The sequence below is a fragment of the Aulostomus chinensis genome, chromosome 6 (genome assembly GCF_037954235.1).
Source record: "Aulostomus chinensis isolate RoL2024-O1b breed Wild chromosome 6, RoL_Achi_v1.0, whole genome shotgun sequence".
Lineage (NCBI taxonomy): Eukaryota > Metazoa > Chordata > Actinopteri > Syngnathiformes > Aulostomidae > Aulostomus > Aulostomus chinensis.
Window position 1 is genome coordinate 1,171,559 of NC_141325.1, and position 24,166 is coordinate 1,195,724.

Genomic DNA, 24,166 nt, shown 5'->3' on the forward strand with positions numbered 1-24,166 from the left:
TGGATGGATGGATGGGTGGGTGGGTGGAAGGATTGGTGGGTGGGTGGGTGGGTGGATGGATTGGTGGATGGATGGGTGGGTGGGTGGGTGGATGGATTGGTGGGTGGGTGGGTGGATGGATTGGTGGATGGATGGGTGGGTGGATGGATTGGTGGATGGATGGGTGGGTGGGTGGGTGGATGGATTGGTGGATGGATGGGTGGGTGGGTGGGTGGATGGATTGGTGGATGGGTGGGTGGGTGGGTGGGTGGATGGATTGGTGGATGGGTGGGTGGGTGGATGGATTGGTGGATGGGTGGGTGGGTGGATGGATTGGTGGGTGGGTGGATGGATTGGTGGATGGGTGGGTGGGTGGATTGGTGGGTGGGTGGATGGATTGGTGGGTGGATGGATTGGTGGGTGGGTGGGTGGATGGATGGATTGGTGGATGGGTGGGTGGGTGGGTGGGTGGATGGATTGGTGGGTGGGTGGATAGATTGGTGGGTGGATGGATTGGTGGGTGGATGGGTGGATGGATTTGTGGATGGGTGGGTGGGTGGGTGGGTGGATGGATTGGTGGGTGGATGGGTGGGTGGGTGGATGGATGGATTGGTGGGTGGATGGATTGGTGGGTGGGTGGGTGGATGGATTGGTGGGTGGGTGGGTGGATGGATTGGTGGGTGGGTGGGTGGATGGATTGGTGGATGGGTGGGTGGGTGGATTGGTGGGTGGATGGGTGGGTGGGTGGATTGGTGGGTGGATTGGTGGGTGGATGGGTGGGTGGGTGGGTGGATGGATTGGTGGGTGGGTGGGTGGGTGGATGGATTGGTGGGTGGATGGGTGGGTGGATGGGTGGGTGGGTGGATTGGTGGGTGGGTGGGTGGGTGGGTGGATGGATTGGTGGGTGGGTGGGTGGATGGATTGGTGGGTGGATGGGTGGGTGGGTGGGTGGATGGATTGGTGGGTGGATGGGTGGGTGGGTGGATTATCATACACACTGACAGAAATCCCCTCAGTGAGTTCACCTCTCATCCCAGGTGAACTTCATCCTCCTCTTCTCTGGTCCTGAGTCAAGCGGCAGTCAGCGGCCCCTCGTGCGTGCGTCTTCTGTCGTGAGACGAAGGTCGACCCGGACGTATTGCGGCTGCTGCTGTATTGCCTGCCTCCACTAGGTGGCGCTAGAAGAACTAACGTTCGACGCAGCTGCCGATCAGGTGAGAACGACTGTCATGTGATGTTTACTCCACTCCCCTCACGTTCGGTCACCACCAGCTGGCGCTGTGACCGGGACTCGATGATGCGCCACACCGAAGGCAGACATGCAGTCTGGACTTCGGGGGCGGACGTCGGTTCGTAAACGCGCTTCCGGTCGTGGAACACAAGGGGGCGTCATCCGCTCACCGTGAAAGGGGGGGGGGGAGGGGGGGCATCCCCGAACCAGCGAGCTCCTGGGACCGGACGGCGCGGCCTCCTGCCCTACCGAGCTCGTCTCACTCCACAACAACACCTCAGGTCTCCGGTCTCATGCTGCCTTCTTCTTCCTCCTCCTCCTCCACTCCCTCTTCCTTCTCCTCCTCTTCCTCCTCCCCTCCTCCTCTTCCTCCTCCTCCTCATCTTCGGATGTGATGTAAACACACGGCAGCTTTTTTTCTCTCTCTGGAGCGACAGATCTTCCCCAGCAGCTTCATGGTGAAACTCGAACTTTGAGAAGTAAAAGTAGAAGCGAGACATTCGGGAGACTCCCGGGGACACAAGGACGCCGTTAGTTATGATCTTGTGACGTAATCACCCCGACCGAACCCACTTTACCGACCCGACCGGACCGGACAAACGGAGAAATCCGGACAGAAGCTCGCGTCTGCTGTTGTGGATCCGGAGGAAAACGGCAGCCAGGTAAATACTGTGTGTGTGTGTGTGTGTGTGTGTGTGTGTGTGTGTGTGTGTGTGTGTGTGAGTGTGAGTGTGTGTGAGTGAGGCCTAAACATTAGAAAAGTTTCTCAGACAGAAGTGGGACTGAAATATGAGACCAACATGGCTGCGTCCATTGGCTGCACACAAAACGCACGCACACGCGCGCACGCATATATTTTACGTCTATACTCCGTCTATAAATCTATTATATATATATATGTTTGTATATATATGTTTATGTGTATATATACACGTATGCAAATATATACGTATAACAGATTTATATATATACATACACATAATATGTGTATGTATCTGTGGCAGCTCGACTATAGAGAGATCCTCCTCATCCTCGGTCTGAATGATGAAGATCATGGACTCACAATCTCTTTGCTTCTGATGTCATGAGAGAAACAGAGAAGAGACTGATGGAGGCCATTGAAGTCTTCTACCACTGCTCTCACTGCAGTACTCCTACTACAATACTCTCACTACAGTACTCTTACTACAGTACTCTCACTACAGTACTCTCACTACAGTACTCCTACTACAATACTCTTACTACAGTACTCTCACTACAGTACTCTTACTACAGTACTCCCACTGCAGTACTCCTACTACAGTACTCTTACTACAGTACTCCTACTACAGTACTCTCACTACAGTACTCCTACTACAATACTCTTACTACAGTACTCTCACTACAGTACTCTTACTACAGTACTCTCACTACAGTACTCTTACTACAGTACTCTCACTACAGTACTCCTACTACAATACTCTTACTACAGTACTCTCACTGCAGTACTCCTACTACAATACTCTTACTACAGTGCTCTCACTACAGTACTCTTACTACAGTACTCTCACTACAGTACTCTTACTACAGTACTCTCACTACAGTACTCCTACTACAATACTCTTACTACAGTACTCTCACTGCAGTACTCCTACTACAGTACTCTCACTACAGTACTCTTACTACAGTACTCTTACTACAGTACTCCCACTGCAGTACTCCTACTACAGTACTCTTACTACAGCAGGGTTGATGTAGTTCCAGTTGGCAGTCCTGTCCTGGAGTCCAGGATGCGGGGACCTGTCAGTCAGGATTCGATCAGGCTGGTGAGGCTTCATTCATGAGTTGTTGCTAAAAGCTCCCGTCAATGTGACAAATGTTCGTCACTGCAAGGGAGCAAACTGCTACGGTCAAATACTGAGTAGAAGTAGAAATACCCCAATAAAATACAACTCAGTCCCCATTCAAAATCCTTATTAAGTAAAAGTAGAGAAGTATTTTATACTGCGTTTACTTCACATAATAAAATGAAGTAAGAGTACAGATAATATGTGAGATGCACATCTTCCTTTGCTTCTCTGACCTCTGAAGGTCAGGTGGTGCGTTACCCACGTGATCCTGCTGGCACGCCTCATCATGTTCCAACTTTCAGATCCCTCCATCCATCCCTCCCTCCCTCCATCCATCCATCTTTTACCTCTTGTCCTATTAATGGTGGTGGGGGGGTGGAGCCTATCCCAGCAGCCTTCAGGCAAGAGGCGGCAGTTCTTCTTCTTCTTCTTCTTCTTCTTCTTCTTCTTCTTCTTCCTCTTCTTCTTCGCTGCATTAAACACGAGCCGTGCTGTGATTGGACCTCGTGTCAGACGTTAGTGAGGTACAGGTTCATTATAACTGGTACGTTCGTGACATCACTGTTCCGTTAAGCATCAGTTGCGTGACTTTTGTCCTCCGTCTCACATAAATGTTTCACTGTTTATTGGTTTGAGAAGATCAAAGACAACAACGCATCTCTCATTACCATATCGTGGTCATATTTTATATTTTAGTGTCATTATTAAAATTCACAAATCCAAAAACTGAAGTGGTCGGAGGGACAGCGACACGTTGGTGTTTCCTCTGAGAGAACCAGCTGGACAGGAAGTGAACAGGACGTCCAACCGTCCTCAGGATCATCTGAGACTTTCTGGATAATTGAGTTGAGATGCAGATGTGAAGTACACACACACACACACACACACACACACACACACACACACACACACACACAGCCGGTTGCTCATTAAAACTATTAAGAAACCACACAGAGGATCTGGCAGGCAATCTCTTCGTGGTTGCTGAGGCGTGATGATGTCATCATTTGAGTTAAACAGGCACAACTTGCTTTGAATCAGGTTTCATGAGATGAAGAATTTATCAGACCTGCGTCCTCAGGGACTGGTGTCCCCACAGGTGATGCAATATACTGATCGACTTTCAGGAGGGGGCAGTCCTAATTGGAGGCGTGTCCATGATCATTCATAAGATTCCTTTATCTGTCAAATCCCAGTAAATTCCCAGTTACACAGTATAAAAGGAATGCTGTGAGGGTGAAACAGGGTCATAACGACCAGTACGTCCCCGCTAAAGTCATTGAAGCGTTTGTTTGTCCTACTTGAGCTCTGATATCACGTCGACACCTCCCACAGGAAGCATCCGGCTGCAGAACTCAACATCCCATTCATGTTTCAGGGTCTCGCATCAAAGCTCGACATGTTAAATCGAGCGCTCCTTGCATTCCTGGGATGCCACTGATCCTCGGAAGCTTCTGCTCCGGTTAAGGCCTCGTAACATCTGCCGCTCCAACCTCACTCGGGCTGCATGTTTCTGACGCTGATGTTGAAATTGTACACCAAGATGAGGGGGGGGAGTGAAGCTGAGACGTCGGGACTGTAAACATCCACCTGAACGCAGCTGCAACACGCATCCACAACAGCTGCAACACGCATCCACAACAGCTGCAACACGCATCCACAACAGCTGCAACACGCATCCACAATAGCTGCAACACGCATCCACAATAGCTGCAACACGCATCCACAACAGCTGCAACACGCATCCACAACAGCTGCAACACGCATCCACAACAGCTGCAACACGCATCCACAACAGCTGCAACACGCATCCACAACAGCTGCAACACGCATTCAAAACAGCTGCAACACGCAGCTGCAACACGCATTCACAACAGCTGCAACACGCATCCACAACAGCTGCAACACGCATTCACAACAGCTGCAACACGCATTCAAAACAGCTGCAACACGCATCCACAACAGCTGCAACACATATCCACAACAGCTGCAACACGCATCCACAACAGCTGCAACACGCATCCACAACAGCTGCAACACGCATCCACAACAGCTGCAACACGCATTCACAACAGCTGCAACATGCATCCACAACAGCTGCAACATGCATTCACAACAGCTGCAACATGCATTCAAAACAGCTGCAACACGCATTCAAAACAGCTGCAACACGCATCCACAACAGCTGCAACACGCATCCACAACAGCTGCAGCACGCATCCACAACAGCTGCAACACGCATCCACAACAGCTGCAACACGCATCCACAACAGCTGCAGCACGCATCCACAACAGCTGCAACACGCATCCACAACAGCTGCAACACGCATCCACAACAGCTGCAACACGCATCCACAACAGCTGCAACATGCATTCACAACATTTAATTGATTAAGTGCTAATTACTCATCATAGACAATCATTTATTTCACCAGAGCCCAAGTTTGGTGCGAGTGACATGGACATAATCTCACGTCCTGAGGTCAGAGCTTCCGTCTCCCAGTAACGATCGAGATCCTGATAGCGGAGGACTTCTCTGGATTCTATGAATCTCCAGTTGTGATAAAGTGAACTGAGCTGCGGTGAAAGGCTCTTCCTCTTCTCCTCTGAGCAGCTCAGCTGTCACTAATAAGAAGAAGATTTAAACAAACACTGTTGGAGTCCAAGAGACAGAATTATCCAACAGTGCAGCTCATAAACAATGTTGCTCATACGAATAGAAAACCAAAACAGAGATCGTCCGTGTCACTGCTAACATCAAATACTGCGGAGGAGCAGCTCTGCTGCACCACCGTAGAAACCAGGGAGGTTGCTGTCTCATGAAAGAGCTCTTGGATCTTTTATTGCATGTGTTGTCATATCTCACTGCTTTAGTTGAGCGCAACATGTCTCCTTTTTTTCCAACAGCCCGAAACCTGAAGATATTTTCTGTCATCAATGACGAATAAGCAACAAACCCTAATATGTCAGAGTCTGAATTCTAGCAAACGTTTGTTTGTTGTTTGTCATTTTTGTGTGAAAAATAACTCAAATCATTTATTTTCACGATGATGCTAAAACACTAATGAAGTAAAAAACTCTGCTTCAACTTGTGTGTTCAAGATTGCAAGTGTGTGTGTGTGTGTGTTGGCTTTGGTGTGTTTTGCTCTCGATGAACTTGTTCTTATTCACTTCTACACCAGAGAGATAGAGGGGTGGGGGTGGGGGTGGGGGTGGGGGTGGGGGTGGATTCCTGTGTGTAACTGTAAGAGACAGTTTGAGGAAGGCATGTGGATTCCTGTGTGTTTGTGAGGGCGAGAGACTTTGACGGAGAGAGAGAGAGAGGGAGCTGGGTTGCGTTGAATGTTTGGAATGTTGAGGCTTTTGGCTGCAGTTTGTTCTGACAGAGGGAGGAAGGAGGGGATGGAGAAGGAGGGAGGAGAGACAGGGAGGGAGGAGACAAAGAGAGAAAGCAAAGATGGAGGAACCGAGAGAGTGAGAGAGATGTCAGTGAGTTCATTGTGTCATCAGCTGCGTATTGATTGACAGGTTGAGTTCATCGTCAGTTGTCACTGAGGTGATTAAGTTGGATTCAGAACAACAGAGCAACTTCCTACTGTGTGATCATAAATATTAATCTTATAAATCGGTCGGACGCTCAGTAACATTGGTAGCTGTGTGATGGCTGATAATCACTGGCCCAACACATCAAAATTACTTTCTTCTGTTCTGTTTGTTGTTGTAGTTTATGGAAAAGAACCAATGGCCACCAGGCCAAGTGTTTTGGGAGTAAAGACAATGCAACACTTCAAATTAACTTGTTTTTACGAACAAAATCGTTTTATGAACAAAATCTGAATATTATATAAACATTATCTTAAAACTAATATGGGCTATAAGCCAAATCAGTTGTGAAATATCATGAATATCACCAATATCCGCTAGCCAGCATCAGAGAATACCAGCCAGCATCAGCAAATACCAGCCAGCATCAGCTAATAGAAGCCAGCATCAGCGAATACCAGCTAGCATCAGCTAATACCAGCCAGCATCAGCTAATAGAAGCCAGCATCAGCGAATACCAGCTAGCATCAGCTAATACCAGCTAGCATCAGCTAATGGAAGCCAGCATCAGCGAATACCAGCCAGCATCAACTAATACCAGCCAGCATCACCTAATACCAGCTAGAATCAGCTAATAGAAGCCAGCATCAGCGAATACCAGCCAGCATCAGCGAATACCAGCTAGCATCAGCTAATAGAAGCCAGCATCAGCGAATACCAGCCATTATCGGTTAATACCAGCCAGCATCAGCGAATACCAGCCAGCATCAGCGAATACCAGCTAGCATCAACTAATACCAGCCAGCATCAGCGAATACCAGCTAGCATCAACTAATACCAGCCAGCATCAGCGAATACCAGCTAGCATCAACTAATACCAGCCAGCATCAGCTAATACCAGCTAGCATCAGCTAATACCTACCAGCATCAGCGAATACCAGCTAGCATCAACTAATACCAGCCAGCATCAGCGAATACCAGTTAGCATCAACTAATAGAAGTCAGCATCAGCTAATACCAGCTAGCATCAGCTAATAGAAGCCAGCATCAGCGAATACCAGCTAGCATCAACTAATACCAGCCAGCATCAGTGAATACCAGCCAGCATCAGCTAATAGAAGCCAGCATCAGCGAATACCAGCCAGCATCGGCTAATACCAGCTAGAATCAGCTAGTACCAGCTAGCATCAACTAATAGAAGCCAGCATCAGCGAATACCAGCTAGCATCAGCTAATACCAGCCAGCATCAGCTAATAGAAGCCAGCATCAGCGAATACCAGCTAGCATCAGCTAATACCAGCTAGCATCAGCTAATGGAAGCCAGCATGAGCTAATAGAAGCCAGCATCAGCGAATACCAGCCAGCATCGGCTAATACCAGCTAGCATCGGCTAATACCTGCCAGCATCAGCGAATACCAGCTAGCATCAACTAATACCAGCCAGCATCAGCGAATACCAGTTAGCATCAACTAATAGAAGTCAGCATCAGCTAATACCAGCTAGCATCAGCTAATAGAAGCCAGCATCAGCTAATACCAGCTAGCATCAACTAATACCAGCCAGCATCAGCGAATACCAGCCAGCATCAGCTAATAGAAGCCAGCATCAGCGAATACCAGCCAGCATCGGCTAATACCAGCTAGCATCAGCTAGTACCAGCTAGCATCAGCTAATAGAAGCCAGCATCAGAGAATACCAGCCAGCACCGGCTAATACCAGCTAGCATCAGCTAGTACCAGCTAGCATCATGTAATACCAGCTAGCATCAACTAATACCAGCCAGCATCAGCGAATACCAGCCAGCATCAGCTAATAGAAGCCAGCATCAGCGAATACCAGCCAGCATCAGCTAATAGAAGCCAGCATCAGCGAATACCAGCCAGCACCGGCTAATACCAGCTAGCATCAGCTAGTACCAGCTAGCATCATGTAATACCAGCTAGCATCAACTAATACCAGCCAGCATCAGCGAATACCAGCCAGCATCGGCTAATACCAGCCAGCATCAGCGAATACCAGCCAGCATCGGCTAATACCAGCTAGCATCAGCGAATACCAGCCAGCATCGGCTAATAGAAGCCAGCATCAGCTAATACCAGCTAGCATCAGCTAATACCAGCTCATGTTGGGGCCTAACTGTTATTGGTATGTGTAGGACAGGCCAGTATCGGCTGGTTGTATTGTCCACTGGAGTAATCGGTTTGGGACCAACTTGGAGACGTTTACTGAATGTTGAACAGTTTCCTTGAACTCACAACAGAACTTAACTGGTTGAAATGTTATGAACGCCTGGTTTAAAGGAGGAGTTGAGACTGCAGGAGACAAAGAGCTGCTGGATCTTGTTGTTTTCATATTTGTTGGAAGTACAGTCTGTTTGACTCACTCAGTCAGCGTCTCTCTCTCTCTCTCTCTCTCTCTCTCTCTCTCGCCCGCTCCCTGTTGGTCATGTGATTTCGCTGTAGACTCTGGGCACCAGCCAGCACATTACATAAAGCATTCTGTCCCTCATGAAGTGCTGAATGAACTCACTTCCTGAAGGCAGAACTCCGTGTCAGACAAAAGACGAGAGGAGGAGGAGAAGAAGAAGAAGAAGAATTGTGTTTCTAGAACAGAGCGTGTTCTTCAGAACCGTCAGTCTATAACTTTCGGTCCGATCGGCTCGTTTGTTTCCAGAGTCGCTGCCCAGAATTCTGTGAACCTGACAGGAATCAGCTGTTAGTGAGCCGCCGCCATCGCTGAGTGAGTCTCTCTTCTCAGTTTTTGATTTTATGGCTAAAACTGCTGTCACAGTTTCTCTGGCGGTCACCTGACTCCAACCTCTCAGAATCTCTCGTAACCACATGACACGTACGATGACCTCAGAGGTCCTGGGATCAGTTTGAGATGCTTGGTTGGACATCAGGTTACAAATTGAATTAAGTCCACCTGCAGGACTTCAACCCACATTCACTGCATGTTCCGTAGTTCCACTGTGGAAATCAAATCGTGGTTATCACGTCTCTTTTTCTTGAACAGTCTGAATGCAAGTCTGCGGTTTGTGAGCAACGCTGCTGGTGAACTCGTGAACTAGTTTGTGATGCAAAAGTCTGACTGCCACCAGCTGTGAGATGGCGTGGCGCCACCTACCGCCCCCCATGCACACGTACCTCCATCAATAAATTGATTCATTCTGTTGTTGTACGCCGGAACAACAGGCTTCTGATGATTTTGCTGATGATGATGATGATGATGTCACTCTGATGTGTGATTTCGGGCCATTAGGTGGAAGTCGACTCCACATTGTGACGTTTGTGGTCCTACGTCATGCTGAGGAAGAGGTTCAAAGATGGCCGACACAATGGTCTTGTGACCAAAGATGGTCCATTGCAAATATCAGGTGATGGTCAGAGACAGTGGCTGTTCCCGCCGGCTTCCAGCGCTTTCTGGATGTTCTTTAATCTGTGTGTCTGTGTTGATGCTGCTGTAACGTGGGAAAGTTCCTTCTGGAACGCCTTATTCCCATAACAAACATGGCTGCCTGCTGCTGCTGGAATCAGAAATGACCTCATCACCGGTGAATGAGATGAAACAGCTTGAAAAAAAGCTTAGAGGTCAATATTTCACCTATCAGTTGCAGTCCAGAGTGAATAAGTTTTCTGAGAACATCTACAGTTCCCTGGTCTCTAGGACAGAGACCTGAAATCAGCTGTGTGGTTCCAAGCAGCTAAAGATATTAACAGGTTCAGTTCTACATCAGATCCACCAGTAAACACCAGACCGGTGGATGGTGGAGGTTCAGTTCTACATCAGATCCACCAGTAAACACCAGACCGGTGGATGGTTGAGGTTCAGTTCTACATCAGATCCACCAGTAAACACCAGACCGGTGGATGGTGGAGGTTCAGTTCTACATCAGATCCACCAGTAAACACCAGACTGGTGGATGGTGGAGGTTCAGTTCTACATCAGATCCACCAGTAAACACCAGACCGGTGGATGGTGGAGGTTCAGTTCTACATCAGATCCACCAGTAAACACCAGACCGGTGGATGGTGGAGGTTCAGTTCTAGATCAGATCCACCAGTAAACACCAGACCGGTGGATGGTGGAGGTTCAGTTCTACATCAGACCCACCAGTAAACACCAGACCGGTGGATGTTGGAGGTTCAGTTCTACATCAGATCCACCAGTAAACACCAGACTGGTGGATGGTGGAGGTTCAGTTCTACATCAGATCCACCAGTAAACACCAGACCGGTGGATGGTGGAGGTTCAGTTCTACATCAGAACGCTGCCATGGCAGCTGACGTCAAACATTCTCCAAGCTCTAAAAGCATCCCACTTTCCTACTAAGATATTCCAAACGTGTTTTCCCACCTTGGAGTGGAACTTTCCCGGTAGCTCTTGAAGGCAGTAATGTGGAGACGGAGTGTTTGAGGTTGTGGCTCCTCCGTCCTGAGACGTTTGGACCACATCAGCTCGCTAGTTTAGGCTCTTGTAATTTGCATTTTATTCCTGTTTTTAATGAGTTTTTATTGTGTTTTTACGGTGATTCATGTTTGTTCTGTTTCCTCTGAAGAGCTCAGTGACGTCTCTGGTGTTACATAAATAAAGTTACTTACTCATTAACCCTTTCCTCTCTCAGCTCATCTCTTCTCTCTGCAACCGTCTCCCTCTGTAGAGCAGCTTCAGCTTCACTGTCAGGGACTAAAACAGGGCAGGCAGCTCGTGACCTCGTGAGCAGTGGCATCGCACGATCAGTGAGACAGTTCATGTTTAGCGCTCTGAGCTGCGTGGATACTGGACGTTTGATTGTGTTTGCTCGTCCTCCTCCTCGCTCCCGTCCAGCTGTTCTCTCCAGTGACTCGACGTCTGGAACTGAAGGTTGAGAGAGAAAATGTCAGATTCAGTGAGGACGTTTGGAGTCGAGAGAAAAGGTGAAACCTGGAGGGGAGACGCTGCCTTGTCTCTTTGTTTGTGTGATTTCACAATAATGTTACTGCTGGACACAACCAGCAGCAGGCCAGGTTACGCAACACACACACGCACACACACACATTCTGTAAACCAAATGAAATCGTGTCTGTCGGGGAACATCCAGCGACGCTCGTTTGCCTCTACATCTGTTGGAAAACAGCTGATCTGGTGAAGCTGGAGACTGCAGGCCGACCGGTGGCAGCAACAATCACCACAGCCATGAAGCCCATATCCGCCTGATGTCGGCCACTTTGGCAGCGCTGCAATTTTTGTGTCTACATCAGCAACCTGTTGCTCGGCAGTCGCGTGCGTTGCTTCAGAAACAGCAGAATTTGTGAAATATGATATTTTTAACATTTTGGGGTGATTATTTTAAAAGCTCTGTTTTTTACATGAGGAAAAGTCATTTTGATGAATATTTTTCAAATTAAAAACCTTTTTTATTTAATCTTGCAAATGACGTTGGCTGAAACCTACGATTCATGTCTCCTCCCCTCCTCAGTGCTCTGTAGCCCAAGTGTTCAGATATTATGTCTACCATGGTCACTTGTAGGAAACCTTATTATAAAGTCTAAATCCATTCTGTATGATGACGTTTGTGTGTGTGTGTGTGTGTGTGTGTGTGTGTCTTAGAGATGTAGCGTGTGTGCTGGTGAGATCGGTGGACCATCATGCACCTCTTCTTGCTGCTGATCCTTCAAGCCACAACAGCCGTCGGACAGATCGACCCTGGTACACACACACACACTCACACTCACACTCACGTCATAATACCCTCTCAGACTTTGAATTCTCAAACCGCTGGCAGCAACAGGACTCGCTGTCCTTCGAAAGCATTTTTTTATTTTTGTGCGTGTGCACTTGTATTTTTATGCTTTTAAGGAACCAACGCTTGACAAAACATTTGAGAAGCTTCCCAGGGCTGGTGAAGGTCAAGTTTAGGGTCAGGGGTCAGGGGTCAGGGGCTCCAGGACATCACATCAGTGAAGGTCCTCACATGCACTGGTCAGGCTGTCCACGACAGAGGGAAGCCAACGTTGTGTCCTTACCAAGTGTACCTGCATAAACCTGTGTGCGTGTGTGTGTGTGTGTGTGTGTGTGTGTGTGTGTGTGTGTGTGTCACAGCACACTGTCGCTATGCCTTGGGCATGGAGGATGGACGAATCAAAGATGATGACATCACAGCATCCAGCCAATGGTACGAGACCACAGGACCACGCTACGCCAGGTCAGTTCTCCCTAACCAGCGAAGACGTTTTCTTGATCTGTGGTTTGCGTTCAAGCGCTTTTATTAGTTGCTTTTCTGCTCTTCATTTCTCTGACCCAGATTCATTTGACTGAGAACTTTCAAAGTAACTCACCAAATGTTAGTTGTCCATCATCCCCAGGGAGGACCAGAGGGTGGAGGCCTTCCGCTGGGCTAGTTAGCTTAGCACAATGAACGGTAGTGGGAAAGAAATGTTAAATTGGTGGTGATTGAAACACAGTAACAGAGCTAATTAGCATCCACTGATCTCAGTCCTGCTGCACTCGCAGGTTAAACACCTGCATGCTAACATAGGTGTAACACCTGTGTGACACTCAGACCAAACACACTCCAAGGGTGAAGTGACACACATGTTCCAGCTCCTCCTGCCGACCCTGTCAGGAGTTTTTATAGCTGTCGGATATTTGGTGTCTCAGGAGTGTTTGACCATTCAACGCATGTTTGCAGGTTGAATCGGGAGGAGGGGGACGGCGCCTGGTGTCCTGAGGGCCAGCAGGAGCCTTCGGACAGTCAGTACCTGCAGGTTTGTGTCTCTCAACACCTCAGTGGAACCACACGTGGTCCGCTGGAAAAGATGGATTCCTGACTTTTTCAGCCAGGTCCGGTAGAGCTCTCAAATTTTTCGGTCCTAATCAAAAGTCCAAAGGTCCGGACCAAAGGAGGCTGGTGTGAAAGGGTCCTTAATCGTGTGAACATGTGTACAGTAAAGTCACCTGACACGAGAATCAGGTGTGACCGTGACTTATTTCTGTTAGTAGAACTGTTGCTGAGCCTTCATGGGCTCAAACTTCCAAAACTATTTGCTCTGTTTCAGCTGCCGTTGTTGGAAGTTCAGCCCCCAGCTAGCATCAAAAAACCAGGCTGAGCCCTCACAACCAGAAGATGGAGGTTTTTAGAACGTGGCAGGGAGTTTTCCTCGTGTGATCTGTACGTTTGTGGGTCGGATTCTCTTGAACGTGATATCCGGGTCACGTTTTCAGGGAATTCCTGAGAGAATTTCATTGGTACCTGATGCAAACAGACAGAGCGCATGATGCGTTCAGGGACTGTTGGAAACCTGAAGATATTTTTACAGCTACTGGTGATGATAAATGGAGTCAATGCAGTTTTTTCTTACTACAAAACATTCCTGTTAAACCTGCCGCTGCAGGTTGCAAACAACTTGGCTTCTCATCAGGAAGCGTTCTTGAGTACCTGTTGGCGAAGGTTCTCACTCATCCAGGTCCTGTTTCCACTTCAGTTCTGTGTCCTAGTCAGCTGGACTGGTTCAGGCTACTGGTGGGAGCTGCATGGCTTCAGCTCTGCGTGGGTGTGACCCTCTGGGGGGGTCGTTCGGGTCCTCTGGGTTTCAGAGTCCTTTAAACAGAGTCTGCAACTTCCCACCAGTGACTTAGAACTGAAGAAGCCTTTGGACGAGAGGCGAAACGGTCCAGATGAGTACGACACAGCACCGGAGAACTTCTTCAGTTTAGAAGAAGAACCAAAGGCTGAATGTGAGAATTAAATTTTGAAAATACAAAGAAACATTGAAGCTCAAACTGGAGAATTTGAACGAGTGTTTCGTGTTCTGACATCAATGGAGCAGAACTTCCCTGCTTTGACGGGAGCATGTCCACCTGTCCCTCAGGTGGACTTGGGACGACTCACCTTCCTGACTGTGGTCGGGACACAGGGACGATACGCCAGAAACTCCGGAATTGAGTTCGCCCGAGCCTACCGCCTCAACTACAGCAGGGACGGTCTACTGTGGAAGTCGTGGAGGAATCGCCTAGGAAACACGGTGAGCAGATGAGAACAGACAGGGAGAGCAGGCAGGCAGCATTAAGTGGAGAGGAAATGTGTTATGGAGTGATAGACGACAGGAAGGAAAAGAAAATAACAATCATGCTTTTGTCTCTCGGAGCTGCTTCTGGTCATGCACTCGAATCAGAGGAAGTGATGCGTACACGGCAGCTTCCTGTTGGCCTCGAGGCCCGTGAAGCCTTCGGCAACATGGCGTGAACGTTCAAAACATCAGAGTCATGATTTCAGTTTCCTCCCTCACGCAGAGCACCTGGGAGGGACTTTCCTGGATGAGTCAGATAATTCAGAGGTGGGCAGGGGGGGGCATCCAGTGACACTTCACCCAAAAGATGTATTTTATCTTTCAAGTACTCCCTGAGATAGTCTTGTGCTAACTAAGATGTGTTTTCCTTCCTGCATTATTCATGGTGACTCCAGAACAGAAGGAAGAGCCAGCCACATATATTTAGCTTGAAGCTAACGGAGACTGAAAGCTAACGGTTCTGGTGCTACCTTGAACAAGCCTGGGGCGCAACCTACTGGCACATTGGAACCATCTCCTTCATGGTAGCACCAAACCGGTAAGCTTTCAGTCTCCTTTAGCTTCGAGCTGAATAAATGTACCTCTTGGTGAGTACTTGGAGGTAAAATGCACTTTTTGGATGAAGTTTTTGCTGTTTCAAGCTAGCAGTGGTCCGCCTCGCCTCCTAACCGGCAGTGACTTGCTGGATCGTATGAAACACGGGTGCTAGCAGTTGTATGTTCTCGTCTGAGGTCACGTCTTCATGTTCATTTTCCTTCCCCTCACACCTGACAGATGATTCATTGATGCATTCGGTCACGGCCACCTCTGCTTCTGTGCTTGTGTCCAGGTGATCGAGGGAAACAAAAATCCCTACACCTCCGTCATCAATGACCTTCATCCCCCCGTCGTCACCCGCTACGTCCGCTTGATCCCCGTCACCAAGCTGTCCACCGTCTGCATGAGGGTGGAGCTGTATGGCTGCCCATGGGAGGGTAGGCCCCGCCCACTGACCTTAGAAGCTGTTGATGCTGAGAACTGTTCAGTAAACTGCAGCGAAACCGCTTCACTCCAACACCAGCATCGCACAAACATTCGTGAGGTTTCAGAGTCCGACCAATAAATTAGGCAGATTTGTTTATGGACAAATTATAAATGACACTCACACAGGTTGCAAGACAGTAACGCCTTTTTGAAAGCAATCAAACAGAAAAGATTTGCAATTTAAAAAATAATTTGAGAGCAAATTTATCAACCCAAAGATACCCAAAGTGTTAGATTTGCTTCATGGCCTGACAGGCAAGGATCAGGTTACACTGTAGCCCTCATGCCCCCACAGTCTGGGACATAATTAACACCTACTTACAATATGATCGTTCAGTAATAATTGTAAAATCCTCTAACCTCAAATGTGAGATGCACACATTTCTAAATCTGAAGTGAGCAACGCTTCACTGCGTCATTCAAGGCTAGAACACTAGAACCCGTCCGGAACGTCAGTGTGTGACATCACCACTGCTTCGAGGTCAAATTGCACTGTGGCGAGAATAAAACCACTTTTACATCTGTTGCGTGTTACGTGCTACGCATCACACGCATGTGGTTGTCCCTCAGAATGAACCCTTTCACGCCTCCTCTGCTGTAGATGGGTTGATCTCATACGGCGCCCCCGAGGGTCAGCTGATGATGCCACCCGGTTATCCCATCGCCAGCCTCAACGACTCCACGTATGACGGAGCACACGAGCGTAGGTACGGCCCTCTCTTGCAAACACACACACACACACACACACACACACACACACACACACACACACACACACACACACACACACACACGTATAAACACTGATAGCTTCTGTCTCTGATTGGGTCGTCTCATCCAATAGGAGGCTGTTTGGTGGGTTGGGCCAGCTGACGGACGGTGTGATTGGCCTGGATGACTTCCTGATGACTCGTCAGTACCACGTGTGGCCGGGCTACGACTACCTGGGTTGGAGGAACGACTCGCTGGGAACTCAGGGATACGTGGAGATGGAGTTTGTGTTCGACAGACAGAGGAACTTCACTTCCATGAAGGTTCACCATCATCTGACTTAAGATCAGAGCAGTAAATGTCGCAAAATAACAATAAATTCCAAACTGGCAGGTCCACCAGGTTCTAGAGGTGGAACGATTACGGCTCAGTGAGCTGCAATGTTCCAATACACAAACATTTGATTGTAAATCAAATCCATCATGAAGACCCGCACCAACATGTCGCCTCTCCGTCCTCCGCTCATCTCTGCAGGTTCACAGTAACAACATGTTCTCCCGCGGCGTCAAGATCTTCTCCTCTGTCTTCTGCTGGTTTAAGCCTCGCCTCATCGCCGGCTGGGAGGCGGAGCCTGTGGCATTCAAGACAGTGCTGGACGACAGGAACCCAAGTGCCAGATACGTCACTGTGCCGCTGAACCGCCGTGCTGCCAAATCCCTCCGCTGCCGCTTCTACTTTGCTGACGTCTGGATGATGTTCAGCGAAATCTCCTTTCAGTCCGGTAACTCTCTCTCTCTCTCTCTCTCTCTCTCTCTCTCTCTCTCTCTCTCTCTCCCTCACACACACACACACACACACACACACACACACACACACACACACACACTCACATCTTTTGAATCTAGTGATATACTTAACTTCCTGTTTTCCCCTCAGAGGATACTGTACTGCCCACCCAGGTGCACGTGGCGGTGACCTCACCGCCAGGGAGCACCACCACACTCACAGGTACGACCTCTGACCTCACACATGTGGCTGTAAAAGATGATCTGGTGACTGTGACGTTGCCTTCACAGCTGCCAGCCCGTCAGCCAGCGACACGCCCGACGACGGGAACACACCCATTCTGATTGGCTGCCTGGTGACCATCATCCTGCTGCTGGTCATCATCATCTTCCTCATCCTCTGGTGTCAGTACGTCTGCAAGGTGCTGGAGAAGGTGAGTGGTCTGAAACTCTCCACCCGCCTGCCGGATCCTTTGGTTTGCAGGTTTCAGGATCATTTCTGTCCTTCAGGCTCCTCGCAGGATCCTGGACGAGGAAGTGACGGTTCGGCTGTCCTCCTGCAGTGACACCATCATCCTCCAGACCCCCCCTGTGCCCCCCCGTTCTGGACACGCCCCCGCAGGTGATAAGCAGACGAAGTTCTGTTTCATTAGCTGTAAAAAGAGGCGTATCAAGATGGTGGCAGAGGTCAAGCCTGAAGCGCAGCCGCAGTTTTTGACGAAACCCTTCAGACGCAATTCAGACGCTAATCACAGCAAAAGTCCATGCAAATGTCTGGCAGAGATGCGACACGATGAGGGCGAGGAGACAAATTGCTGCTCCACCAGCACTTTACCATCGTCAGAACTGTTAATTACTCCACAATTAACGAGAGGGACGCTGTGTTCTCCCCCAGGCCACGCGAACGCCGACCCTCACTACGAGAGAGTGTTCCTGTTGGACCCACAGTACCAGAACCCAGCGGTGCTGAGGAACAAGCTGCCAGAGCTGTCTCAGAGCGCCGAAGCCTCAGGTGAACACACTGTTCCCAACCACCTGTCACGGACCGCTGGTCCCGCCCCCTGCTGGATGCCTGTTGTCAATCACCTGTCACATTTTAACATCTTGTTTCTCAGCTGTCATTAATCTTCCTTTTGGCTTGTGAATGACTCGATGCTGTCGCCTCGGCCTGCATGCTCTCTCCCTCCCCTCCCAGCCCGATCTGTCTGCCCCTGTTTCCTCTTCCTCCAGCTCTCCTCCTCGGCAACCCTCTCTATGACCTTCTTCTTGCTTCCTGTCACATGGTGACACCAGACTGGCCGTGTGGTAAGACCTGAAATGTGTGACTTCCATCATTTTGAACAACCATCACATGAGTGGGGACAGTCAATCACTCTTTGATGCCAATGTCTACTATTTCTCACTGGCAGCATGTGGAGGAGGCTACGCCGAACCTGACATCACGCAGTGCACGCCACACCAATGTTTCCACAGCAACGCGCCCCACTACGCTGAGACAGACATTGTGCGGCTGCAGGGTGTCACCGGCAGCAACATGTATGCTGTCCCTGCCTTGACCGTGGACTCACTCACCAGGAAGGACATCTCTGCCGCAGAGTTTCCACGGCAACAGCTGATCTTCAGGGAGAAGCTGGGGGAGGGGCAGTTTGGAGAGGTGTGCAGGGGAGGGGGTGGGGAGAGGGCGGGGCTCTGGACAGTGGAGGTGTGATGGAGATGGTGTTCTCACAAAGCTCACTGACGCATAAGAAGACAGAGACGCTTCCCACGTTAGCTAGCTTCTCACGCTAGTTAGCTTAGCACAATGACTGGTAGTGGATGGGAAGTGTTTGCATGGACCCATCAAAAATAATAGATGTCACGGAAGTAAAGTACACATCTGCAGTGAGATTGTGTTGCATGTTTTGCAAGCGTGTTCTTACTGTACCTGTGTGTTACTGTGTTTCAGGTCCACCTGTGTGAGGCTGAGGAGCTCCCAGAATTCCTTGGGGAGGGTTCGCCCCTCCCAGACAGAGATGGACACTCGGTGCTGGTGGCGGTGAAACAGCTGAGGGCCGATGCTACCAGCCAGGCCAGGTGGATTCCTCCTCCTCTGTGATACTGCACACATCACATGACCCCATTACAAGGGGGACGTCTCTTGGGCCACCCGTCCGTCCAACACTAACCAGGTGTCCTCCCTCCATCAGGAATGATTTCCTGAAGGAAATAAAGATCATGTCTCGCCTGAACGACCCCAACATCATCCGGCTGCTGTGTGTATGCGTGTCGTCTGACCCGTTGTGCATGGTGACGGAGTACATGGAGAACGGGGACCTCAACATGTTCCTGTCTCAGCGGGAGATCGAGAGCACGCTGACGTATGCCAACAACATCCCTTCAGTCAGGTTAGCACGCTGTTCGAACCACAGAGACATCCTCCCAACGCTCCCTGACTCATGTTGCATGAGTGTCTCTGTTTGTCCGTCTGCAGTCTGTCCGACCTGCTCCACATGTCGGTGCAGATCTCCTCTGGGATGAAGTATCTGGCATCTCTGAACTTTGTGCACCGCGACCTGGCCACCAGAAACTGCCTGCTGGACCGCCGCCTCACCATCAAGATCGCCGACTTTGGGATGAGCCGAAACCTTTACAGCAGCGACTACTACCGCATCCAGGGCCGTGCGGTGCTGCCCATCCGCTGGATGGCCTGGGAGAGCATCCTGCTGGTGAGTGCGGGCCGGCCTGGTCAGGCCCTCCTCCCTGAAGATTTGTTTCCGTCGGGTTTAGGGTTCGCTCAGAAGTCATCATTCTTGTAAAGTAGCTTGATTGTGTACTAAAAACGATCCCAGCAGTGATGGGCTGGTCCCCACTGGTGCAGACCCACTGGCCTCCATCTGACGCAGCTTCTGAAGCTTCTTCTTCACTGGTTGTTTGACCTGCAGTGCCAGCTGTCTTTCACCTGAAGACACAGAAGACCAGAACCTCTAACAGGCCTTGAGCGTCTGGAGTTCCACCCCTGGAATCTGGATTCATTGTCATCTTGTTGTTTTTGTCGCCTCCTGTCTCCTCCGCAGGGTAAGTTCACCACAGCCAGTGACGTGTGGGCGTTCGGCGTCACCCTGTGGGAGATCTTCACCCTGTGTAAGGAGCAGCCCTACAGCCTGCTGTCAGACGAACAGGTGATAGAGAACACTGGCGAGTTCTTCAGGAACCAGGGCAGACAGGTGACACCATCATGTGGATAATGTACCCTGCCATGTGGGTTCTCTGTTCAGATCTTGATCATGACGCTCGTGTTCTTCCCTCCCAGATTTTTCTCTACGCTCCTCCACTCTGCCCTCCCTCTCTCTTCGAGCTGATGATGCGTTGCTGGAGACGCGACATTCCTGATCGGCCCACGTTCGAGGGGCTTTACCAAGCTCTGAGGCCCCACGTCAACCAGTGAGCCGAGACCTCTGGGACGTTCCCCTGGGACGTTCCCCTGGGACGTTCCCCTGGGACGTTCCCCTGGGGCCGTCCTAGGTGGCGGCTCGTCCACTGGACTCCTGTAACTGACACAGGAAGACTGAATGGCAGTGAGTGGATCAGAGTTGGTTGGAGTCACCATTCTGGGAGACACGAGGGAGACGAGGGGAAGGAAGACTTTGAGAAACATTTCACAAGGCCCCAACACTTCTGAAGCTCTCAGAAGAGGCTAAACTTTCCTGCGATGTCCGTCATCGTCACTCTCACGGGTTTGTCCGCCTCCTTTCCTCTCAATCAGTGACCAAAACTTTTCTTGTTGTTATGGTACCAAAGGTGCCCTGAACTTTATTTCCTTCTTCCTTATTTGGCCTTCAAAGATACCAAGAACTGGACGGACTCTCGAGTCTTGCTAGTTTCTCCTGTCCCTGTGGTTTTTAGTGGAAGTGTAAAGCACTGTCTGTGTCTCTCAGTTATTCGTGTTTATATATTAACCCACACTGGAGCTAGGGCTAGGGTCAAATCATAGAGTAGGATTTTATTTTTAGATGTTTATTCTATTTTATTTGTCTGGGTGTGTCAGTTTGTTGGTCTTTTTTTTTGTCGATATGAATGTTGTTGGCCTGAGGTTCACGTCAGGGTGCCAAGAGGCGGCGTCCAACCCCCCGAGGGTCTCAAATAGGCGGATTGAAGCCAGAAATTGAAAGGCCTGCCTCATGAGGAGGACCAGCAATGTCATTGAAATAGTAAGAAAGTGTTTAATTAAAGAATAGCTCACTTTAGAATAAAAATAGTCATAAAAATGTGTTTACCAATGTATTTGTTATTGTAGAAATAAACGGATTCCATTAAAAAATAATACATTGTTTGAAATTTTATTGGAGAATGAAAAGAGGAATTATAGAAAAGTTGTTTTAAAATTAAATATGAATCCATTAATAGATTAAAAGGGGATTTACAAAAATAGCTGGACAAACTACTGGATTCCCGAATTGAGTTAAAAATGCAGGTTTTTGAAAGAAAAGGTTTTTAAAAAAGAAACTGTCTGTCTAGGAGGAAAAAGCAGAGGAAAACAGAAACCAACTCTTAATTCAGTTTGTGAATTCATTTATTTATTTCTCTTTTAAGAATACATTTTCAGATAAATGCCATTATTTATTTATGAATTATTTAATGTATATTTAAATGATTGACTTATTGACTGTTAAATGTTGTTTTAGTAAATCTTTTTTTAAGTTGAGCTAATTATTGATGGATTCATATTTTATTTTAATTTCTTTTTCGAATGACTCTTTTTATTGTCTTTACAAATTTCAAAAATGTAATTATTTTGTAATTTAATCTATTTATGAATAGTTTAATAAGTACCTTTAGAAACACTTGTTAATGGTTATTTCTACTGTCTAGTTAGTTACAAATGTAGGAAATGTTTTATTACCACTCACAGCGTTTGTGTCCAAACATGCATCATAAGCACGTAATTCACAGGATGAAGATGCTCTTGATTAGAGTGCCTTACATGAGGGGGGCGTCGGTCACGACTACGTCATATCAAGGTATCATACCTGTGTCATGTATGTGCTGCAGCGTGCTCAGCACATGTATGTTAAGGGTAAAGATATCTGACCAGCAGTCACAGTCCACCGTCATGGATGCAGCCCTTGGCGAGCCTCGTACATTTTAGGAGTCGAAACAAACAAACATTTTTAATCGTTTTACAACGTATAACCTTTTTAGAACGTAGAAAGAAGCGACACACGATTCAGATGAAGCACAGAAACGGCATTAGCATAGAATCAGAGCGACGGTCAAAAGCTTCCACGCTGCTGGATAACAAACGAGCCTGTTGTACAGTTTTGAATTGAAGCATTACTTCACCCCAAGAGTGTCGTTTGCTTTTCGGTGACTCTCCACTGTTTGTCTTGATCAGGATTATGAACTGTAGGTTGGAGAAAACAGGACGAGAAGTTGGCCTGAACCCTGCTGGCTAGCATGTTAGCAGTTAGCTTACCTATCTGTGTCACCGAGCTCAAAGATGCAAGGATGAACAAGGTTAGGGTGAAACACCACCTTCACTCAGTTAGCATCACTGTGGAACAAACCAGTAAAAACCACTGAGGTTGAAGGGTGGGAACAGAAATATGTCACAGCTTGTTAGGAGTGATGCAAGATCAACTGCAACCATTTACCAACAGTATTAACCAGCTAGCGCAAACTAAGAAGGGACAGATTTTTGAGTGACGCTCGACACACCAGCTTATTGAGAGAATGACTGGCCAGGTCCCTCCATGTTAGCAGTTAGCTTGCCAGCAACTAGCATGCTAGCTGTTTGCTTGCTAAGACACTTCTAGCGTGACTTATTTCACTTTCTGGTGTGACCCAAACAGCTTTGTTGCCTCCATCATCATCCAGTGTAAAAGTGGGAAAAGCACACTGTTGTTGTGATATGTCCCCCCCCCATGTGCCATTGTCTTCATGTTTCTGCCCCTCAGTTCGTGTCTGTGTGCAGTATTAAATTAACAAAATGGCGCAAACCATCATGACTCTGACAGGAAGGTGGGAGAAAGACCAAAGAGATTTGAGTGCATCCTTGTGTGTTTTTGTTGTTGTTCCAGTAGAGTTTTATCTGTACTGTATCCTAACATTTCAACAAGTACATGTGTTTATTTGTGAATTGGTGTTTTGGACATTCCTTTGAGCACTGGGAGCTAGTTGGGATTAAAGTGGTTCACCATTTGCTCTGTGGTGCCGAATCATGCAAGTAAATGAGGGAGCAAGAGAATTAAGGAAACCACTAAACTCAGTCTCCCAGAGTCCTTTGCTACAGTGAGCCTGTGTATTTTGATCTATTTCCATTAGAGAGGAGTCTTTTAGTAGATAGTGTACAGTATACATGGTCTATATTATCTCAGTGTATGAATGCAGATTCGGTGTGATAATTGTTATTGATTATTGATCATCTATCAGAATTACGTGGCTATTTTCTCTTCTTCCTGTTCTGTTTCTTCAGCAGTTTTGAACCTTTCAAGTTGAAAACAGTGCTGGTTTTTCTCTCGTTTCTCATGCCCACTGTTCCATCTTCGGTATCGTGTCAGGCGTTATTGTACATAGGCTAGCATCTGTTTACGTTAATGACTTGGGAACTTTGCATCCTGCCGTCTCAAGTCCTTTTAACTTTGTAACCTTTTGTCTTGTTTTCTCTTACAATAAAAAGTTGAATTTGTCCAACAGAGGAGTGGAGGTTGTGTCTTACTTTACGTTGTCTGACTGATGAATTGTTTTTATTATTTAAAGTTCTACAATGTTCATTTGGATGGTGGAACAAAACTGTGATTTGCAGAACTTGAATGTTTACAGAGAAAAACAAAGTCCCCAGAGGACTCTGATGATGCAGAGACACAACATTCTTTTCAGGTCTCGATGCAATCAAAGCTGACAATGCAACAACAGATTAAAACCTACAAATGCAGGTCTTGTTTTTGTTGTTGTATTACTGGCTGTGTCAAAATGATGCTGCAATAACATAATAAATGTTTAATTCTTGAAGGCTTAAAAGTTCAGGACAGGTTATAAG

At 48.1% G+C, this 24,166-nt stretch overlaps 1 protein-coding gene and 1 long non-coding RNA gene across 2 annotated transcripts; one reads left to right on the forward strand and one right to left on the reverse strand.

Annotated features, from left to right (window-relative positions):
* Positions 1–1,447: 1,447 nt before the first annotated feature.
* Positions 1,448–23,817, forward strand: ddr2l (discoidin domain receptor family, member 2, like). The gene is made up of 19 exons (XM_086205688.1): positions 1,448–1,872; positions 12,174–12,272; positions 12,666–12,768; positions 13,255–13,330; positions 14,435–14,587; positions 15,462–15,606; positions 16,257–16,362; positions 16,500–16,689; positions 16,901–17,147; positions 17,303–17,374; positions 17,443–17,585; positions 17,662–17,773; positions 18,047–18,163; positions 18,561–18,805; positions 19,097–19,224; positions 19,338–19,535; positions 19,622–19,856; positions 20,205–20,354; positions 20,441–23,817. Exons 2-19 carry the CDS (start codon positions 12,212–12,214, stop codon positions 20,573–20,575), a joined length of 2,616 nt encoding a protein of 871 aa, XP_086061814.1. The 5' UTR covers positions 1,448–1,872; positions 12,174–12,211; the 3' UTR covers positions 20,576–23,817.
* LOC147259623 (uncharacterized) lies at positions 5,542–11,538 on the reverse strand. The gene is made up of 3 exons (XR_015116333.1): positions 11,365–11,538; positions 11,186–11,249; positions 5,542–5,664 (listed from the first exon to the last, which is right to left on the reverse strand). It is a non-coding gene; the product is annotated as an uncharacterized LOC147259623 (long non-coding RNA).
* Positions 23,818–24,166: the final 349 nt, after the last annotated feature.